The following is an 18886-nucleotide window of genomic DNA, read 5'->3' on the forward strand; positions in this document are numbered from 1 at the left end:
GTACTAAATTATTTTTAAGCAAATCCAGATACATCTCTTTATTCATGTTTTCTTCGATGAATGTTAAATTTCCGACGCCTGAATAGGACATGCAACCCCCTTACCATCACACTGCCCCCGGCATGTTTAACTGTAGAGCGCAAATTACATGGTTGAAGCGCGGCGTTTGGTTTTCTTCAAACACAGGACTTCCCATCAGACCTGAAAACGTTAAATTTGCCTTCACCCGCAAAAACAACGGACTTCCAGAACGAAATGTCTTTGTTCAAATGTTGTCGGCAAAGCTCTATTCTTTGTTTTCTATTACGAGCATTAAACAACAGCTTATTTCGGGCAGTCCTTCCATGAAAATTTTCTTCGCGCAGAACTCTACGAACATTTTCAGGGTTACATATCTTGCCTAAGTATTTTATTATTATTATTTAGTGACTGGTATGAATACCAGTACTAAAATTATGTTTGAGCATTGGCTGCAGCGGCCATCAGCTCTGTGTCGTCTGTGGGTGTCTGGATTATTTGTTATATTGTCATTTCGATAGTTTTAATAAATTTGCTTATTTTTTCGATGTTTGAATGACTGGGAATGGCGAGGATGTCGCTTATTTGTTCTGAGTCTAGTATTTCTTTTCTTGCGTTGGCGTGATTTGGACATTTGTTGAGGATGTGGTCCAATGTTTGGTTTGTGTTGCAGGTTGTACAGGTAGGGTGATTTTCTTTTTTTAAGATATGTTCATGGGTCTGTGTTGTGTGGCCTAGGCGAAGGCGGGAGAAAATTCGGGATTTAAATCCGTGTATATTTGTTGGGTAGAGTGGAGGGTTTCCATTCTTATTAATATTGGAATAGTGTTCGTGCTTGTAGTTTTTTAATGATTGCCGCTGTTTGTGTATTATGCATATATTTATATGTCGTTTTATATCGAGTCTTTCTGTTTTTGGGCTGGTTATAATTGGGGCATTCCAAGCGAATTTCGCTGCATTATCGGCATATGTGTTTCCCTCGATACCTGTGTGTCCAGGGACCCACAGTACTTTTAGTAATTTACTGTTTTTTATTAGCAAATCCCTTATTTGATTAACAGTTTCCCATTTGTTGCAAGTGGGATTACTAGCCGCTTGAATGACTGACAAACTGTCAGAGCATATTATGGTTTTCGTCTTTTTCTGGATAGATAACACCATAGCTTCGTGTATTGCCGCTGCTTCTGCCGAGAATATAGAAGAGTAAGGGAACATGGTTTTTAAACTTAAAAATATGCCATCTTCGGATGTTACGCTGAATGCAACATTGTCTTCCGTTCTAGATCCGTCAGTAAAGACTATTGACCAGCCGTTATTTTTATGGGTATTGACTTTTTCGAGAAAAAGCTGCTTAAATATTGGATTGGTGGTGTTGTCTTTTTTATGTGTATGAAGTGTGGTATCACAAGTGTGAGTGCTTAATTTCCAAGGAGGATTATAATAGGAGAGTGTTTGCGGTTTTGTTTCTAAGTTATATCCGCGGGAAACATTAATGATTTTGAGTAGCGCAGGCGTAACGTTGTAACTTCTTTTGGATGGTAGCAGTTTTTTTACGTCATCTTTTATAATTGATGTATTTAAGAAAAGTGTTTTTGGAATAAGTTTAGAGTTGATTTCTTGGATTCGTTCTTCAAGTGTAGGCAAGCCAGATTCAATATGGAGGATTCTTATTGGGGTGGTGCGGAAGGCAAATAGGCTGCTTCTGATAGCTTTGTTGTATATGGGTTTTATGATATTAAGTGTAGTTTTGGATGCGGATCCATATAAGAAAAGACAGTAGTCAATTTTGCTTATGATTATTGCTTTAGTGATGTGTATAAGTGTATTTATGTGAACATACCCTTTGTGTGATAGGTAAGATAGTAAATTGATTCTGGGCTGCAGGTCTTTCTTTAGTTTTAGGAGATGTTTCTTCCAAGAGTAGTTTTTTGTGAATATGAGTCCTAATATACGGAGTTCTTGGACGTTTTCGATTGGTTGTTGGTTTAGTTTTATTGAGTGGGTGTGATAATCGTATTTGGTTTTTTTGCATATGTGTAGCCTTTTCGTTTTTTCGAGCGAAATTTTTGCCCCTGAAGTTATGGTCCAGTCCTCAATTTCTTTCAAAACATCTTCAAGGATTTGATTGGATTCGGAAACATCCTTAGCTTTGCATAGTAGGAAAACGTCGTCGGCGTAAGCACATTGGTCTAAGTATTTTTCGACTTCGTTCGCTAATTTTGGAGCGCTTAAATCGGGTTTTTTGTTTAACTTTGCGAACCATCCACCTCTTGTTGGCATCATTAAATACTTTATTTGGCGCAGATCTGCCTCATCTTCTATCCTGTTTTCGTGGCGACACCTTTCTATAATGGAATGCTGAACAGTTGAGAAACTAATAGCAACAGTTTCTGCTATTTTTCGTTGGCTTTTGCACTTTTTATAATGACTAATAACGTTTTACCTTTTTTCAAGTGAGATCCGTTTTCCCATTTTAAAAAATTTAAATTTTTTTATCAACTTTTCTTTATAAAATTTTTTTGAGAATGAATTAAGATGCTAAGCTAAACAGAAAAAAAATACATTACACCGTTATTGCATTATCAGAGAAAATATAAAATACACTGCATCATTTAAGCTGTGCGCATATTTTGATGAGAAAACTATTTGTTTCTATATTTTTTCAGCAAGTTTTGATTTTGTTATTGTCTTTCTGTAGTGGTAAACAGTACATACATACATATCTCATTACAAGTCGTACACATTTTTTTGTATTAAAATTAATACACATCGAGTCATTTTCTCTTTTCTAAAAAAGTATTACCTACATCAAATAAGCTGTGAGCCACTGTATGGTATATTCCCTACTTTTGGAGAAGTAGCCATCACGAAATTTAAGAGAAGAAGTACTTACGTTGACCCATTTCTTGAAATAATGCGCCAACTCAATAAATTTCTTTTAAACATAGCAGCAGTTGGTGTATCATTTCTAACTACACATAGGCATGTTTTTCGTTTATTATTAAATTAGTGAAATACAATGTTTTTTTTTTTGAAACAAAGTGAAAATGTGTTCGAATGTGCGCAAGTAAACTCGTCTTAATTCTCCTTTAATGCTCCATAGGTTGATCGTCTCCGCCACCAATTTCTTCACGTTTCGTAACCACTTCGCACTCGTTGGATTCTTGTATTTCATTAAACATATATTCGTCTTGATACTCCTTCAGTATCTGGCTTGAGCGATTCTCATCCAAGAATAAGGAGTAAACTTTCTTCACATCCTCAGTGGTGACTTCTGTGGCCTTGCGACGTCGGCACACCAAATTTGCTGTGGTAATCAATTGTATCGCATAACGTAGACTGGTATCTGTTGCTATGCGTGTCAAAATAGTCAATGCGTCCGGATGCATAAGACAATCTTCTTCCTCACAGCGTATTTTTAGTATTTCTTTGATTTCCTTCTCTGTATATCGTACCGTGCGTATGATAATCATGCGATCTAATAAGTCGATGGGAATGCCGTGTGGGCTGCGATAGTTGGTGCCACGTATGCGTGTTATTCCGCGATTTGTAGCCATCACCACTACTGGTGCCATATCGGATTCAAGTGCGCGATTGAGGTAGGAGAAACACTCTATATCCAACATGTGCACTTCATCGATAAATAGCACGCCCGGATTTATTTCAGCTTTGCCCTCCTCTCGCCACTCAAGTACTTTGTTGTTAATTTGATCGCGTATTTCTTGTTTGATTTCGCCCGTGTCGCCTGAGAATAATGCAAGGAAACCGTGTGTGCGACTATTGATAACATCGATTTCGTGTAATGTCACAGTATGCACGACTTCTTTGCGCTTCTGCAGTTCACCTTCGGGGCACTGTACGAAGCGTGTCTGTGCACCGGTAGCGTCATAGTCGCGTGCACGTGTAAAACTGCGTCCTAATTTGGTTACCTTGCCTGAAGCTTTATCGATTGTAATAACATCACCAGCTTGTATTTTCTCTTTCATAAAGCATTCGATAATTTTGTTGCCCAAATCGTAATTGGTTTCCATTTCAGTTGTTTTTAAAGTAACCTAAAAAGCGCAAAATTGAAAGTTACGTGGAAATTATAAAAGTAAAATTTAACCCTTACCTTTCCTATCTTTTGACCCGTACCAGTTGCTGGCCGATCAATTTGTATTTCAACTACTTCACCCTCAATAATCTCCGTCTCTTCTTTGATGCGCACGCCAATGCTTTTGCGCAGCGCCTGCGATAGCGCCTCTGTCTTGCTCATCTCCAGCGAGTATATCTCCGAACCAGACATGCTGGTGAATGGCGTCTCTGTGCCAAGTGCTTGTGCCATACCCACTGCTATTGCCGTTTTGCCCGTACTCGGTTCACCGGCTAACAGTATGCAACGCCCAGCGATTTTGCCTTCCCGTACCATTTGCACTACAACACCTGCGGCACGCCGCGCATCCTTTTGACCAACCAAACCCTGCGATACTGCACGCGCTTCCAACACATCGTCCAAACCAAGCCCGCGTATATGTGAGTGAGCGCCAATGCGTTCTATACGCGTAATGTCACGCACTTCAATCTTATCGCCGTCAGCCATTTTTTTATTTACTGCTGTTATATTCCGCCGACTTTAGTTTTAATGTTAATTGATTTCTGTATAAAGTTCTAGAAATTATAATTGTTTGCTGTTGCTAGGATATTCCGCCAGCCGCCTGCTATTCCATTTGTTTAACGTGTTTTTCTTTTTGTTTTCTATGACATTCGCACAAAAACAAAAGAGTGTGGTGTGCTATTGTAAGCGCAGGGTTGCTTCATTTGTGACCCATCGCAAGAAAAAGGAAACTTTCATTTATTTTTGTTTTGCTATCAAGTTTCCACTGCTTTGTTTTTGTTTTTGTTGCTGCACTAGTGCTCTGTTCAAAAAAGAAAGTGAATATCGCTAATCCAACAATCGGGACAATTGCACTTTGCCTTATTTACTTTAAATTTTAATTCGATTATATGCGTCGACGATGGACATCCACGCCTGGTTACCGGTGATATTTTGCAGTCTTTCCATACCACTATCGCTATTTATGTGGCTAGGCAATTTGGCCTTCTCGAAATTTTGGTACACCAATGAATTCGAAGGTAAATGAATATACCCAAATTATTAAAGATAAGCGGATGTAAAATAATTTACACTTTTGCCGTAGAACCCACAGTGATTCCACCGACACGTTGGCTGTTTTCAACTCTAGCGCCGCTGGCGCTTATGATGATTGCACTGCGCAGGAAATCGGTTAACAAATCGGGCGCAGCATTAGGGATTATTTTTGCATTTCTCTTATCTATAGCCAATCATGCATTCTTCGCTAGTTTGGCGGCTTTCTTTTTCAGTTCGTCGCGTGCCACCAAATTTCGTGCACATTTAAAACGAAAATTTGAAAAGGACTTCAAAGAAGGTGGGCGAATAAAGTAATGCGTATTCTCTTGATTTCTTTAGCAATTCCTTTATAGGAGAAGGTCAGCGCAATTGGGTGCAGGTGTTGTGCAATGGTGGCATGGCAACCCAGTTGGCCATATTATATCTCATAGACTGCGGCAGTTGTGAGCGTCCGATAGACTTTGGCAAAGAGTATCGTTCCAGTTGGTTAGGCGTAGCCATTATGAGTAAGTAAAGTAATCTAAATATATCTGTTTGCGGGGTTTAATTACTAAGCTGGCATTTTTTGTTTTTACAGGTGCCTTTGCATGCTGCAATGGCGATACATGGGCAAGTGAACTTGGCAGTGTGCTAACAAAAAGTGAGCCTTTTCTCATCACCACACGACAGCGCGTACCGCGTGGCACAAATGGTGGTGTGTCGCTGCAAGGCCTTATCGCCAGTCTTATGGGTGGTCTACTAGTTGGTTTCGTCTACTACTTAACTGTACGTTACACTGTGGATTCACATGTTTTACTCACAAGTCCGCCACAATGGCCCGTAATCGTATTCGGCGGCATTGGCGGACTATTTGGTTCATTAGTGGACTCAATACTTGGTGCAACGATGCAGTATTCGGGTATTGATAAGGAAGGCAAGATCGTCGAATGCCCGGGGTTGGGGGTACGCCATATTTGCGGCTTACGTATGTTGGACAATCACAGTGTAAACTTAATTTCTAGCATTGTGACAGGTGTCACCATGCCGTTAATTGCTCTGAAGTTTTGGCCTGTAAGTTGAGGCGATTTAAGAAACTAAAAACCCGTGAATGTATGAATATAGAAACTCATGAACTTTATGAACGACGTTGATATTCCGCAAAAATCGAATGAAATTTAATTAAGAGTATAAATGTAGCTAATATTTTGCTAGGTTTTTTTTAGCATTTTTTCTATGTACTTTAGTGCTTTTTAGGTGTACATACACACATACATATAAAGGTGTCGAGTGTCAACGAAGAATGAATTAAAATTACCGTTTTAGTTTAATTTGTATTAAATTCAATTTGTATGAAAAATTGAATCACTGAACTGATCTATTGTGCTTTTCTCTATATTTAAAGTAGAGATATTCTGAATTCTTAACTGCGTCACAAAGAATAACTAAATGGAACTGGTTTATATATTAATAGAATTAATTAATTAATATTATGGCAGCTTTTTATAAAGTAAGACGCATGTAAATGTAACTAATAAACATTTGTATGTGGCTAATGATTACTGCGTTTGTAATTAAAATAATTGGCCTATCTAATTGGGCTATCTAAACAGTATTGGTTGAATAAAATCAGTGATCCCTACGTATTGGGTTGTTTGTTCCCATGACAGTCGGTTCTGCGTTACCGGAACGACTCGGATTTATACCCGGCCAAGGACTGTTACTTCAGCAGCATTCTCACTCATTTAGAGAGAATGTTTAACCGATATTTATGGGAATGATCATGAAGTGCCGCGTTGACCTTATCACTGAAAGTGTTCTGTCACCCGTCTACTATACAGCTTCAAAACGTATGTATATTTCGACTTAAAGACGAAGTCTATAAATGCGTACGTCAGTCACGCAATCAACAGTTAATTATCGGATAGAAGAAAAAAGACTTTCAGTAAATTTCGTACAGGGAATATCGTAATGGGAAATCAATCTACGCGTCACATATGGCAGTATTGCCACATTAGACCTGCATACCACTAAATATTGTAGGTGAATGCTTATGCTGCTACAACAACAACTATCGATATTAGGAATTGTGAATTAACGTAAATACAGCTAACAACGACAGCCATGGGAACTAGGGACGGACATTCTCGTGACAGTCGGTTCTACGTAACCGGTTTGACCCGGATTTATATCCGGCCAAGGACTGTCACTTCAGCAGCATTTCCCGTATATGTATGGGGAATGTTTATCCTGCTACAACAATAGCAACAGGGACGAATGACTTTTGCCCAGAGGTTTATTCCGGAATCAGTATACATTTCAAACTTGAGGATAAAGATTCGAAACAAATTATATTTTATATTAGTACCGTAACCATGGTAGAACAACGAAGCGACCAAGAATGGCAGGATTAAATTTTGTAGGACCTTTCTGTACTTGATATAAATAACTCGAGCAATTTCACAAAGGAGATGAGTAACTGGCGAAAGTTTTTTCGATCGGAGCTAGAGCCACATTATAATTGTATATTTCTTTCCCTTAGGCAAGGCAAGTCCTACAACAACAACAACTGGCGAAAGTTTTTTCGATCGGATGTAGATCCACATTATAATTTTTTACTTCTTTCCCTTAGGCAAGGCAAGTCCTACAACAACAACAATAACAGATTTGACATTAGTGTTAAATATGCGAAATTCGGTATGAATGCTGATTATGCTATTTTGCCATAAAGGCGCGACGATGCCCAAAAATGAAATAGCTTTGCTAAGTCACTCAACATCTACCTTAGAGCCGCCTTCGCGGGTGACCATGCAGCCATGGCATCAAAATTTCTCTACAAGCTCATCTAAACACGGCCATCAGCGACCGGTGCCGCTTATTCAACATCTTCATACCATGCTCGAAAAGTAGTACCTGTCATACAGACAGTCTATAAACAGTATTCACTGAGAGTCTCTGATCATCTTCTTAAACTCTCGTCCGTCAAATGCTGTCATCGAACTCCAAACACCATTTATAGAGACGAAGAGCTACAGCTGCCTCGTGAGACTCCTGTTATCGTGTTATCTCATGCTCTGGATATTGTGTCAGGTTAAACTCCTAACTATCAGAACTTGCCCAGACATATCCTACATATCCAGCATTTAAAGGTGCCGTGCATGACGCTAACCACCTCTTTACATGCTCACTTAAACCCACTAAAAACCCCTCTCCCTTGAGAATAGCTTAGATTAGATTCTTTATGAGGTTTGTACTTCGACCTCATGGTCATTTGTGCCCTCTCCTCATCATAGTACCTCATGCAGACCCAGTTCCCTTATTCAACTCTGGATGGAGCTGGATTGGATTCAGCGTATATGCTTTTCTTCTGGTTACAGTTAGCCGAAATGTCTCAACCTTCTCTGCGCTATAGCTCAGCATTCTAGGAGAAGGTGCTTTGGAGTCTCATGAGATTGGTCGCAGAAACGACAAGAGTCCGTAGACCAAATCCCGATCATGTGCAGATGACTTCGCAGTCTACCCGTGAGTATTCTTTTCAGTTTATCCTTGGGGAGAGTTATGAGTTTTTAAACCTTTTTTGATTGTATCCTCCTAGTAAAGATTTCGCTTCCTTTAGCCTTAGCTCGTCACTCCTAAGCTTCTCCGTGATGGTGTGTTGTCCCATCGCAAGAAAGGGCTCGGGTCCTATTACACTCACTAATGCGTCCGCTTTTCGTTCCAGTTATACCCCTGTGTCCTGGGACCCGAACTCTCTCTTTGGTCGCACCCCATCGAGGCAGTATGTTTCCTGGTCCTACCGTTAAGGGAATGTACTTCACCCCACTTGGCAGGGTTTTTATGTAGCATCAACAACAAACCTTATTCGTAATATTTCGTTTTTATTTTCATAAAGTTTTATAGAGCTAAATAAATACAATAAATATTTTTATTCCTAATTACCTATTTCCACCAAGAGCACTTACATGAAGTTAGAGCTCTGTTTAATTTCAGAAATATCAAACATCTTCTGCGCAATAGATCCAACTCAAACAGCTGATTTTTAATTACATTTAAGGTTATCTGACATCAAAGGACTATCAGAGTTGCTCGTACTTTCATGTTAAAAGGGTCGTCCGCAATTGCCATATTTTTGCTTTGCTTTTTTAGCATTTGTTATTTACAAATAATCGCAATATTTATTCCGTCCATTAAAGCAAATATATATTTACCGTAAAAATAATTTTTCTTCACGAAAATTCTACCCCACAATACTTATTCAAGTTCCCCTTCGCCTGTACAGTAGCATATCTGCCAGAACCCTTCGGATATGACTGTTAACATAACATTTTCTGTTATGCCTGCAAAGTTCAGTTAACTTTCTTCCAAAAGAAAGTTTGCCAATTTTGATACAGCAACAATTGCATGTAAGAGTGTAGTTGAGACTCGGTGGAAATAGGCGATAACTCTTAAAAATGTACAACCTCTTTAATTCTTTCGATGACTGCTATGTGAAATCTTTCCTGCATAAGTAGTATGCTTCGGCAGATCCAAATTATCATTATAGCTACTCGAGATGAAATTTCGTACTGGCTGTTCCTCCTGCTCGTACACAGAGTTGCCGTTCACCGACATCGATGGCTTAGCTACGCCTATTGAATACTTAAACATCAAATCCGCTAGCGGTGTGGAGACGATCTGCGAGGCCGACGCAACGGTTTTGAATGTAATGCGCCGCTTTCGCATGTGCACCGTACTATTTTGACGCACATAAGCATACTTGCTCGGCACGGAATAAGGCTCCTCCTTTACTTGTGGCTTATAGCTTGGCATGTGCGTGCCATATCCATTCGACGTCAATTGCGGTTTATACTGCTGCGATATGGCTGCTGCCGAAAGCGGTGCCGGTAATGTCAATTGGCCACCATAGCCACCTGTGTGCAAGTGAGGTGCCTCGGTTGTGGTAGTGGTCGTTGATTTTGTTGTGGTGCGCAACTTTGGTCGCACGCTACCGCCATGCACTTTTGTGGCACCAACAATTATTGGCTTAGGCAGCTCCATCGAATTTGGGTTTGTGGGTGCTGTGCCATGGTAATACTTTTCATCTGGCTCGTTCGCATAAGGACCTATCATGTCATCCTCTTCCTCAAAGTTTGTTGTGCCGTAAGCAAACACAGGACTATTTGCATTATTTTGTAACGCCGGCAAGCCATAACCGTTGGCACTCATCTCTTTGCCCACAGCGCCATTCGCCGTCGTTTCACTTGGCGAATTCGAACCGAGTATATGCTCCATTTGTTCCTGCAGAAATTGATAGAGCGGCGGCGAGGTATCATTATAGGGGAGTGTTTCTCCATCGGCTACATACTGATTGTTAATGTAAGCGCTACGCCCATCTAGCTCGTTTGCGTTAATTGGCGTGACGGCGCGTCCTTCGTCGGCTTGCTGCGATCGTGCGGTGGGCTCGTCAAAGACAAGCAGCATCGGCGTTTGGGTCGTATTAGGCAACACATTTGTATTGGCGGTGGTAGGCGCGGATTTAGTTGTTGCTGTTGTAATATTCACTGCTATTCCCGCGCTGGCGTCTTTCACTACCGCAGGCTCCAAAGCAGCAGCAGTCAGAGCTGTAAAGAAGAAATACACAGAAAAGATATACTTAAGAGTTCCTTTAAAGTTTGGGTGAGTAAGCCACGCCTATTTCTAACTTACCCGCACAAAATATGCAAAGTAATAGTGGTGAAGTTCTGTTTATTGCTGTAGTCATTCTGTTAGTGCATCACTGCGCCGGCGTCACCGACGCTTTTATACTAAGTTACGGACAGCATTAATTTCCTCTCAGCGCAGAAATACAAACCAATGGTTTTAGAAACTGAAAATTGAAAACTGTGTTCATAAGTAGTTTCGCTCCGCATATGGGAAAGTATGAATTCATGTATTGTAGCTAATCTTATTCTTTGCAATGACCCTTCAAATTCTTGAGCCAATGCAAGAGGTATCAATAAAAAGTAATGAGCATCAATGTATCAAATCTATCAAATAGACAATTTTAATGAGATTCTCATTATGCGAAGTGATCTTCAACTCTCTTTCCAGCACACAATCAAAACAATCAAGTTGCCGCATCATGGTTTAATTAATCTGTGCGCGGTGGCATCAACACATTCACACACACGTGCATTAATTTTTATGCAGACAAGTCTAGGTATCTATTACTCGCATTACTTACTGGTTGTGGGCGGGAAAGGCTTAAGTTGATACTCAATTAAAAATTAAAAAGTAGCAGGCACTTAACTATATACTTCTGGACCGTACATAAATACTTCTACATAGCCTTGGGATGTAATTTTGGTTTCAGGTGCTCATTATGCTGCTGAAATGGTTAATGAAAGAGAGAAAGAAAGTTGGATGGATAACGGAAATTGAATGTGATCTACGCGCATGCTTCGTCGTGAAGATGTATGTATGTATGAATGTATGAATGTATGTATGGATGTGTACACATATGTATGAGTATGTATGTATGTCTACAGAGATGGAACAATATACTGTTTATATTGGAGAAAGGGGAAGATGCACTTGTTGATCTTATTCTCAGTAGGTTTTTTCCTTCGATAAACGTCTTGCCGCAATCTCCTTTATGGGCTATGTAAAAATCAGGAACTAAAAACAACAGTTATCTCGAATTGGCAAGTTGAAAACATGGCCGAATTCTAAAATTTTACCAAAAAGTTATTTCATAGCAGTCATTAGATGAGAAATATTTTTTCCGTTGCCCATTTATATTTATTTCTATATATCCGAGGGTCGCTATTTATGTTTCTATTTTATGTTGTTTCCCAATTACTTGATAAATAATAAACAGGAGAAATATTTTTTCCATTGTCTATTTATATTTATTTATATATAGCTATACATATGTGAGGGTCGCTATTTATGTTTCTGTTCTTACGCTTTTATATATTTCGCAGAACTTTTCGATCTGTGAGCCATATTTATTAGTGTTTAAAATTATGTATTAGTGGCTTTAAAAAACTCATCTCGGCAAAAAGGAGGAAATTAAACTTCGAAGATTTTCTTGCCCAATTTTTCACGTAGATTAGCAAGACAAAATGTATAGAAATCATTATACGACATGCAAGTACCATCCTTGAGCACCGGAAAAATCTTTCCTTTTTTCGTTGTCGCCCGTTCCCTCATCGACGAATTGCGGAAAAGTCATCCAAAATCCGTGGTTGTGTCTGAAAATATCGCTGCTGTATGCGAAATGATTGAGCAGAGTCGTTACGTCACCTACCGCGGGATTGAGAAATCTTTAAGACCCGTCTACGCACAACATTGATGTTGCGCTGCCTTTGGATTCACTTCGACGGGTGACTATCACCATCATTGCTTCTTTTTTCTACGACATGAGCTTACCGACGCATGTAGGGCCTAAGTAGGCATCAAAACATAGATTATTTGCATGACTGGTATGACGCTAGGAGAATCATAGGCACTCAGGAATGGTAAGGAGTTCGGTGCATCACAAAAATCTATCTCAGACTCTCTCCTCCTAGCCACCGAACGCTGCTTATTGGTTATGCGCAGTTAAACTTCATATCTAAAGGCCTTTCACTATCCGCAACCTGTGACCCGTCCGATTGCCTACAGCTCGGTAATCGCGAAATATCCAATATCGGCAATCGCGAGCCGGAGACAAGGTTTAGCATGATCACCTTGCTATAAAAAAGGTGTGTTCGCAATCGCGACTAGACAAAGTCAAACACATCAAGTGAATATTTGGGGAAACCAAAAACCGTTTTCAGCAACCAGTGTTCATTTTTCCATTGCTAGGTCAGAAATATTTATAGCAAACCTTACACGTGAGGGTATTTTTTGTAAATATGGTCAGATCTTCAGAACGTTCATTCGATTTTCAAAAATTACAAATCAATATATTTGAGGTAAACCGGGCAAATGAGCTGTAGATTGGGCACGATGGTGTGCTAGTACTGAGATTGTGACTCTGTGATATTTTCACTCAGTGGCTGAACTCAGAGATAATACTAAATGAGACCGAGTATGAGAGAAAAATGTGCTGGAATAAGTTAGATGTAGTAACTTTTTTTGGGGTTGAAACCCTTCGTTGGGCGTACGTTTTGAGCACACAGAGACCTAAGAAGGCCTACATAGAAAAAATACGAACAACGAAGGGATCTGATGGGAATATTAAAGAGAATAGTCTCAAGGAGCACGGAGACTCTGCGGAGATATTAAAGGCATTAATCTATGAATCTAAGTTCATAGGTGGGGATGGAATCTGCAAAGCGTAAGAATATTTTCTGTCATCATAGGATAGAGACCAGATGAAAGAAGTGTATTGAAGCCTCAAATATGTACATAATACAAAATAAATTTCAGCGTATACGGGTCAGTGAAATCTGAGTTATGATGTCTAATAAAAATAATCATGGCATAGGACTTAGTCTAATTCACGAAAGTAATCGCACATACATATATAAGTATTTATGGTTTAGCGTTTTACGTTTAAATTAGTCGAAAGAGAAATATTGTTTTAAATTACAATTCTGAAGAGAAATCAAATACATCTTGCAAAAAGTGCTTACCTCGATTTGTAACAATAAGAAAAGTTGCAAAGTATTTCTGGTAATGAGCATAATAAAAGCAAAAAAGAAAATCAATTTTCAAAGGAAAGTCTAAGGAACCTTTGTAATTATCATTGAAAATATGTAAACCCATCAAACCCTAAAACCTGATAAATGTATACATTTTATTTTTTGTTTGGTCATGTAGAATTTCAGAAAGCGGAATTTTTTAATGTGTAAAATTTGGATGTTACAAAGCGAGGCTTAGAAGTGGAGCATTAGAGCAAAGAACGTATTGTTTTGCGTTATTTATTTATTTTATTTTGCATTATTCTCATTTAGTATTTTACAGTTTGGACAATTACATCTGTCAAAAAATAGCGAAAACTCTATATAGGTATACTCTATACTGGAAACTCTGCAAGTGCCTTATCGACCGCAGAAAGAAGAAGGCAAATAATAAAAATAAAAGGGCAAAATTATTAAATGCTGAGGGATGTAAAAAATATCGTGAAATTATAAAAAAGAATATAAAGATTTATAGCCATTAAAAAATAATGCGTCCGTTTATTTTTCAGACGCACGTTTGATACATAGTAAGAACGCAATGGCTAAGAGAGACATCAGAGATAGTTTTGAAAAAGTCGTCGATAGTTCTTCGGAAAGTGTAGATGGCGAACCCCATGAAGTTAATAACAATAACAAATACGTAATAAAGCCGGAAAGTGAAAATTTTGATTTTGATATTGGAAATGGTTTTTTGGAAAAATATGATTCAAGTCATGTTATTGATGTAGCGGATTTTGCTATGAATTCAAGAATAACCTGCCACCGCAAAATATTCAAATGCATAAAGTTAAGGGTATTTTGGAAAAATTGCGTGTTAAGCACATCCCAGGCTCGAGTGTTTATATGAGCAATACAAAACCAAATGTATTCGGTATACAACTTTTGATGATTCAAGTCGGCACGAACAATTCCCTTGGAATCGTAAAAATAAATGAGCATCGACTTGATTTTTGACTTCTCAAAACGCGAGTTTTTGGGTGGTGACTCGTCTAGGGCCTTTCATTCGGCACTTTGACGCTTAGTTTCAGGCTTATGTTGGGAAAACCACGTTTCATCACCGGTTACAATGTTGTAAAGGAAGTTCTCGTCTTTTTTCGCCTCTTTAATGAGGTCTCTCGAATGTTGCATTCTGAGCGATTTTTTGTTTTCGCAGTTGACTTGTGCGGAATGAAACGTGCTTGGTCTTTTTGTAAGCCCAAATGATCAGTTAAATGCGATAAATCGATGGTTTGGAAATATTCAACTCGGATTCCATGAATTAGAACGATGACTTCTGTTTATTTTTGATAAATTTACAAACAATTTCGATGGAGTTTTCGGTGATTACTGATTTTGGGCGGCCCGTGCGTTCATTGTCATTTATATCCGCACAATCATCTCTGAAACGTGTAAACCACTCATGAATTCTGGCACGAGGTAGACAATCATCGCCATAAACTTTTTTCATTAATTCAAATGTTTCGGTTAACGTTTTACCGATTTTAAAACAAAATTTGATATTATCTCTTTGTTCGAAACTCATTTTGTACCGATGACACAAACACACTGACACTTTAGGCGCAATAACTTCGCTTCCACTAAACCGAATGTCACCAAAGTCACCTTTCAATGGAAGTCAGCTAGTAAATTCCAACGCCCAAACTCATTAAAAAGAGGGCGCCATCAAAAACATATTTATGACGCCAGTCTTGCTTATTTTGGACTACACCTTGTAAATAATAAACAAAATTTGGTTAGATTATGCCCGTGGTAGCGGATGACTGTTGCAGAAGCCTGTTGGTTACGAGCATTAACTCAACGCTGAAAGACAGAGCGAAACAGTTATAGAAAATACTTGGTAACAATGAGAATACTGTCGTCATTGGAACATCAAGTTATAGAAATTCCCTGAGTCGGTGAAGGGGGGCAAAATAGATATTTCGGGTCGCAGAGCCAAATCCCCTCACAATGATATTAAGAATAACTTGTATGGGTGAATCGCTCTACTGTGCGACTCCTGTGCAGCTCTCCATTTAAATAGGAGCATTTGGCGGCCGCCGTAGCCGAATGGGTTGGTGCGTGATTACCATTCGGAATTCACAGAGAGGTCGTTGGTTCGAATCTCGGTGAAAGCAAAATTAATAAAAACATTTTTCTAATAGCGGTCGCCCCTCGGCAGGCAATGGCGAACATTCGAGCATATTTTTACCATGAAAAAGCTCCTCATAAGAATATCTGCCGTTCGGAGTCGGCATGAAACTGTAGGTCCCTCCAATTGTCGAACAACATCAAGACGCAAACCACAAATAGGAGGAGGAGCTCGGTCAAACACCTAACAGAAGTGTACGCGCCAATTATGTTTGTATGTATGTAGACCACTCTTTTCGAAAATAAAGCAGTATATACATACAAACATGAGGCGTTTTCTAAGCAGCATCTTCTTCTTTTTAATATAATTGGGGCGAAAACCGCTTCCGCGATTTTGCCCGAGTTTAACAAAGCTCGCCAGTCGTTTCTCTCTCGTGCTAACCGGCGCCAATTGGACACACCAATCTCTCTCTACCTGATCTTTCCAGCGCAGAGGAGGCCTTCCGGAACGTTTGTATCCATTTGTACGATATGACCCACCCAACCCACCCAAAAATCTTGCTCATAATCTTTCTCTCCACAACTCCAAGCGTCGCTTCATCGGATGTTTTCATCGTCCACGCTTCTGTACCATACGTTAGGACGGGCATGATGAGAGTCTTGTAGAGTGATAATTTTGTTTGTCGAGAGAGAACTTTACTACTCAATTGCCTACTTAGTCCAAAGTAGCACTTGTTGGCAAGAGAGATTCTACATTAGATTTCAAGGCTGACATTGTTATCGGTGTTAATGCTGGTTCCTAAGTATACGAAGTCTTTTACAACCTCGAAATCATAGCTGTCAACAGTGACGTGGGCGCCGATACGCGAGAGCGCCGACTGTTTGTTTGACGACAGGAGGTACTTCGTTTTGTCCTCGTTCACTACCAGACCCATTCGCTTTGCCTCTTTATCCAGTTTGGAGAAGGCAGATTCAGCATAACTTTCAACAAAATTGCCTGTGAAATTCTGTATCAGTTTTCTAAAGAGAGTAGATAAGCGAATTATTGCCTTTTCAACTTTGTTTACTGTTTTACATATCACCAGAAGCGCCCAACAATTCACATTGACGATCCAATTTCGTGACCTACAAAACAAATATAGCGAAACAGTATTTCCCCCTTCTTATCCCTTTATTACATACCATTTTATTTCATGCAGTAAATGCAGCATATTTCAAATAATAAATATTTATTTCCTAATAAAATATATCAGCTCGTTTAGAATATTGATTAAAAAATATCACATAATCATACTAACGTATAATTATTTTTTAGCAACCAGCTTGTCAGTGCTTCCAGAACTTCCTATTGGCTTTAAGTTATTACTTTCAACAGGTTTGTTTACACTATTCTCCTCCGTCTTTTTAGCTTCGGCAGTTTTAATAGGCTTAGCGGTTGTGCTGATTTCTTTTACTGGCATTGCAGCTGGATTGCTCTCCTTTTCAGGTTTGTTGACACTTACGCTATCTTCCTGAACTGGTTTAGCAATGGGAGTGCTCACTTCACTTTTCGTTGTTGTAGTCGATGTCGATGCTTCATCTAATGCCTCAGCTTCAGCTTCCGCAATCTGATCACCGATTTTGTCCAATGCTTGCAGTGCAACATCGAACATTGTATCCTCCTCAGAAGAGTCATATTCTTGTTTTTTCACAACTTCTTGCTTTTTCACTGACATTTCGGTCTTCGTGTCTCTGAAAAATGGTGAAGTTTTGAATTTACGCTCCGCGTATGCCACTTCTTTTGGATTGGACTTCTTGCATTCCTCATAGGCCACATCCAGCCAAAGTCCATGCGTACGACACTTAGCCACATTTAGTTTGCATTTGTTGTAGAAAACTGCCAATTCGCTAGGTGTTTTGCCACAGATTGGTTCATATGGCTCTACACAATCGTCATCGCAGAGAAAGCCATCCTTTAGTGCGACTGCGCTGCCACTTATTGCAGCGGTGTTGGCTTTTGTGCAGGCTTCACCTTCGCAAGCAAACCAAGCAATGGGTATGCCCAAGTAGGGAGGACTACGTGGTGCTTCCATGGTGTAGTTGGCGGATGCATTCAGCGGCAAAAAGGTGCGTTTAACATAGTAGCCATGTTCTTCTGTGGCAAGCTGTGCACCAGTACGCCCCAAATCGGATGAAGACGACCACTTAGTTTTGGTCTTGGTTCTACTCGAGGGCACACGGCTGTAGGACGATCTGTGTTTCTTATGCTTTTTGGCGTCAATGGTGGATACGGTGAGCAGGACAATGAGCACTGGAAGCAAAAGTTTTTCGTTTAGTTTATATAACAAATTACCGCTCACACTTAAAGTAGCCCAACTTACCAGAAATCAAAGTGATTTTATATAAATTCATATTTGCATTTACTTAGGCAAGCGCGTTTAGTAAGTTTTTAGTTTTTCAGTCACTAATCTGGATGCACGCGCAGGCACAATACAACTGCCGCTGCTGGCACGCCGCGGGCTGCTTAAGTAACTTAAAAAAACTCGACTTGTAATAAAAAATAAGTCAAAAACAAATATAAAAATAAGACTTTAATTCGAATTGGGAATTCTTTTAGCGCCTTCTTTTCTGGTTTGGTCGGTCAGCTTGTCTTGTGTGCAATCTCAGTTTGTTTACCACTTATGCGGCTGCTGGTGTAAGTCGCTGTTTCTGTTTGCTTCTCCACTTTCTCGCTGTCGCTGTGTGAATGAACGCGCTGTCGAGGGTCTGGGTGAAATTTGAATGTGGTGCTGTACAAGTACTGATGCGCTGTGGCGTTCGCTTGTAAGTTTCCTAGAAGTTTCAGCCACTTAATGCTTTGGGCAAACAAATATTGAGTGAAGATATGGTTTGTTGAGATGAGTGCGTCAGCCGGTTTTTGGTAATTGGGTCATTTGACTTTTATTTTGATTCTGCTGCTTTTTTCAGTTCGTTGTCTCGCTTGAATACAGAAAATATTCGAAGAACCTAAAGAAGTTTTGAGGGAAATTGATATGTTATTGTTAGTGGAAAAAAAACCGAAATTGTAAATTGAAACAGTGAAAATATG

At 39.5% G+C, this 18886-nt stretch overlaps 4 protein-coding genes across 4 annotated transcripts; 1 reads left to right on the forward strand and 3 right to left on the reverse strand.

The window, feature by feature from the left end:
- Positions 1 to 2978: 2978 nt before the first annotated feature.
- Positions 2979 to 4757, reverse strand: LOC128860413 (ruvB-like helicase 2). The gene is made up of 2 exons (XM_054097939.1): positions 4130 to 4757; positions 2979 to 4070 (listed from the first exon to the last, which is right to left on the reverse strand). The coding sequence occupies exons 1-2, from the start codon at positions 4595 to 4597 to the stop codon at positions 3108 to 3110; spliced, it is 1431 nt and encodes a 476-aa protein (XP_053953914.1). The 5' UTR covers positions 4598 to 4757; the 3' UTR covers positions 2979 to 3107.
- A 130-nt stretch (positions 4758 to 4887) lies between these two features.
- Positions 4888 to 6681, forward strand: LOC128860416 (transmembrane protein 19). Its single transcript, XM_054097941.1, has 4 exons — positions 4888 to 5130; positions 5196 to 5444; positions 5500 to 5652; positions 5724 to 6681. The coding sequence occupies exons 1-4, from the start codon at positions 5013 to 5015 to the stop codon at positions 6203 to 6205; spliced, it is 1002 nt and encodes a 333-aa protein (XP_053953916.1). The 5' UTR covers positions 4888 to 5012; the 3' UTR covers positions 6206 to 6681.
- A 2905-nt stretch (positions 6682 to 9586) lies between these two features.
- Positions 9587 to 10862, reverse strand: LOC128861924 (uncharacterized). The gene is made up of 2 exons (XM_054100300.1): positions 10808 to 10862; positions 9587 to 10722 (listed from the first exon to the last, which is right to left on the reverse strand). The coding sequence occupies exons 1-2, from the start codon at positions 10860 to 10862 to the stop codon at positions 9587 to 9589; spliced, it is 1191 nt and encodes a 396-aa protein (XP_053956275.1).
- A 6194-nt stretch (positions 10863 to 17056) lies between these two features.
- Positions 17057 to 18590, reverse strand: LOC128860414 (uncharacterized). The gene is made up of 2 exons (XM_054097940.1): positions 18180 to 18590; positions 17057 to 18109 (listed from the first exon to the last, which is right to left on the reverse strand). The coding sequence occupies exons 1-2, from the start codon at positions 18208 to 18210 to the stop codon at positions 17124 to 17126; spliced, it is 1017 nt and encodes a 338-aa protein (XP_053953915.1). The 5' UTR covers positions 18211 to 18590; the 3' UTR covers positions 17057 to 17123.
- Between the last annotated feature and the right edge of the window lie 296 nt (positions 18591 to 18886).

The sequence above is a fragment of the Anastrepha ludens genome, chromosome 4, assembly GCF_028408465.1.
Source record: "Anastrepha ludens isolate Willacy chromosome 4, idAnaLude1.1, whole genome shotgun sequence".
Classification (NCBI taxonomy): Eukaryota; Metazoa; Arthropoda; class Insecta; order Diptera; family Tephritidae; genus Anastrepha; species Anastrepha ludens.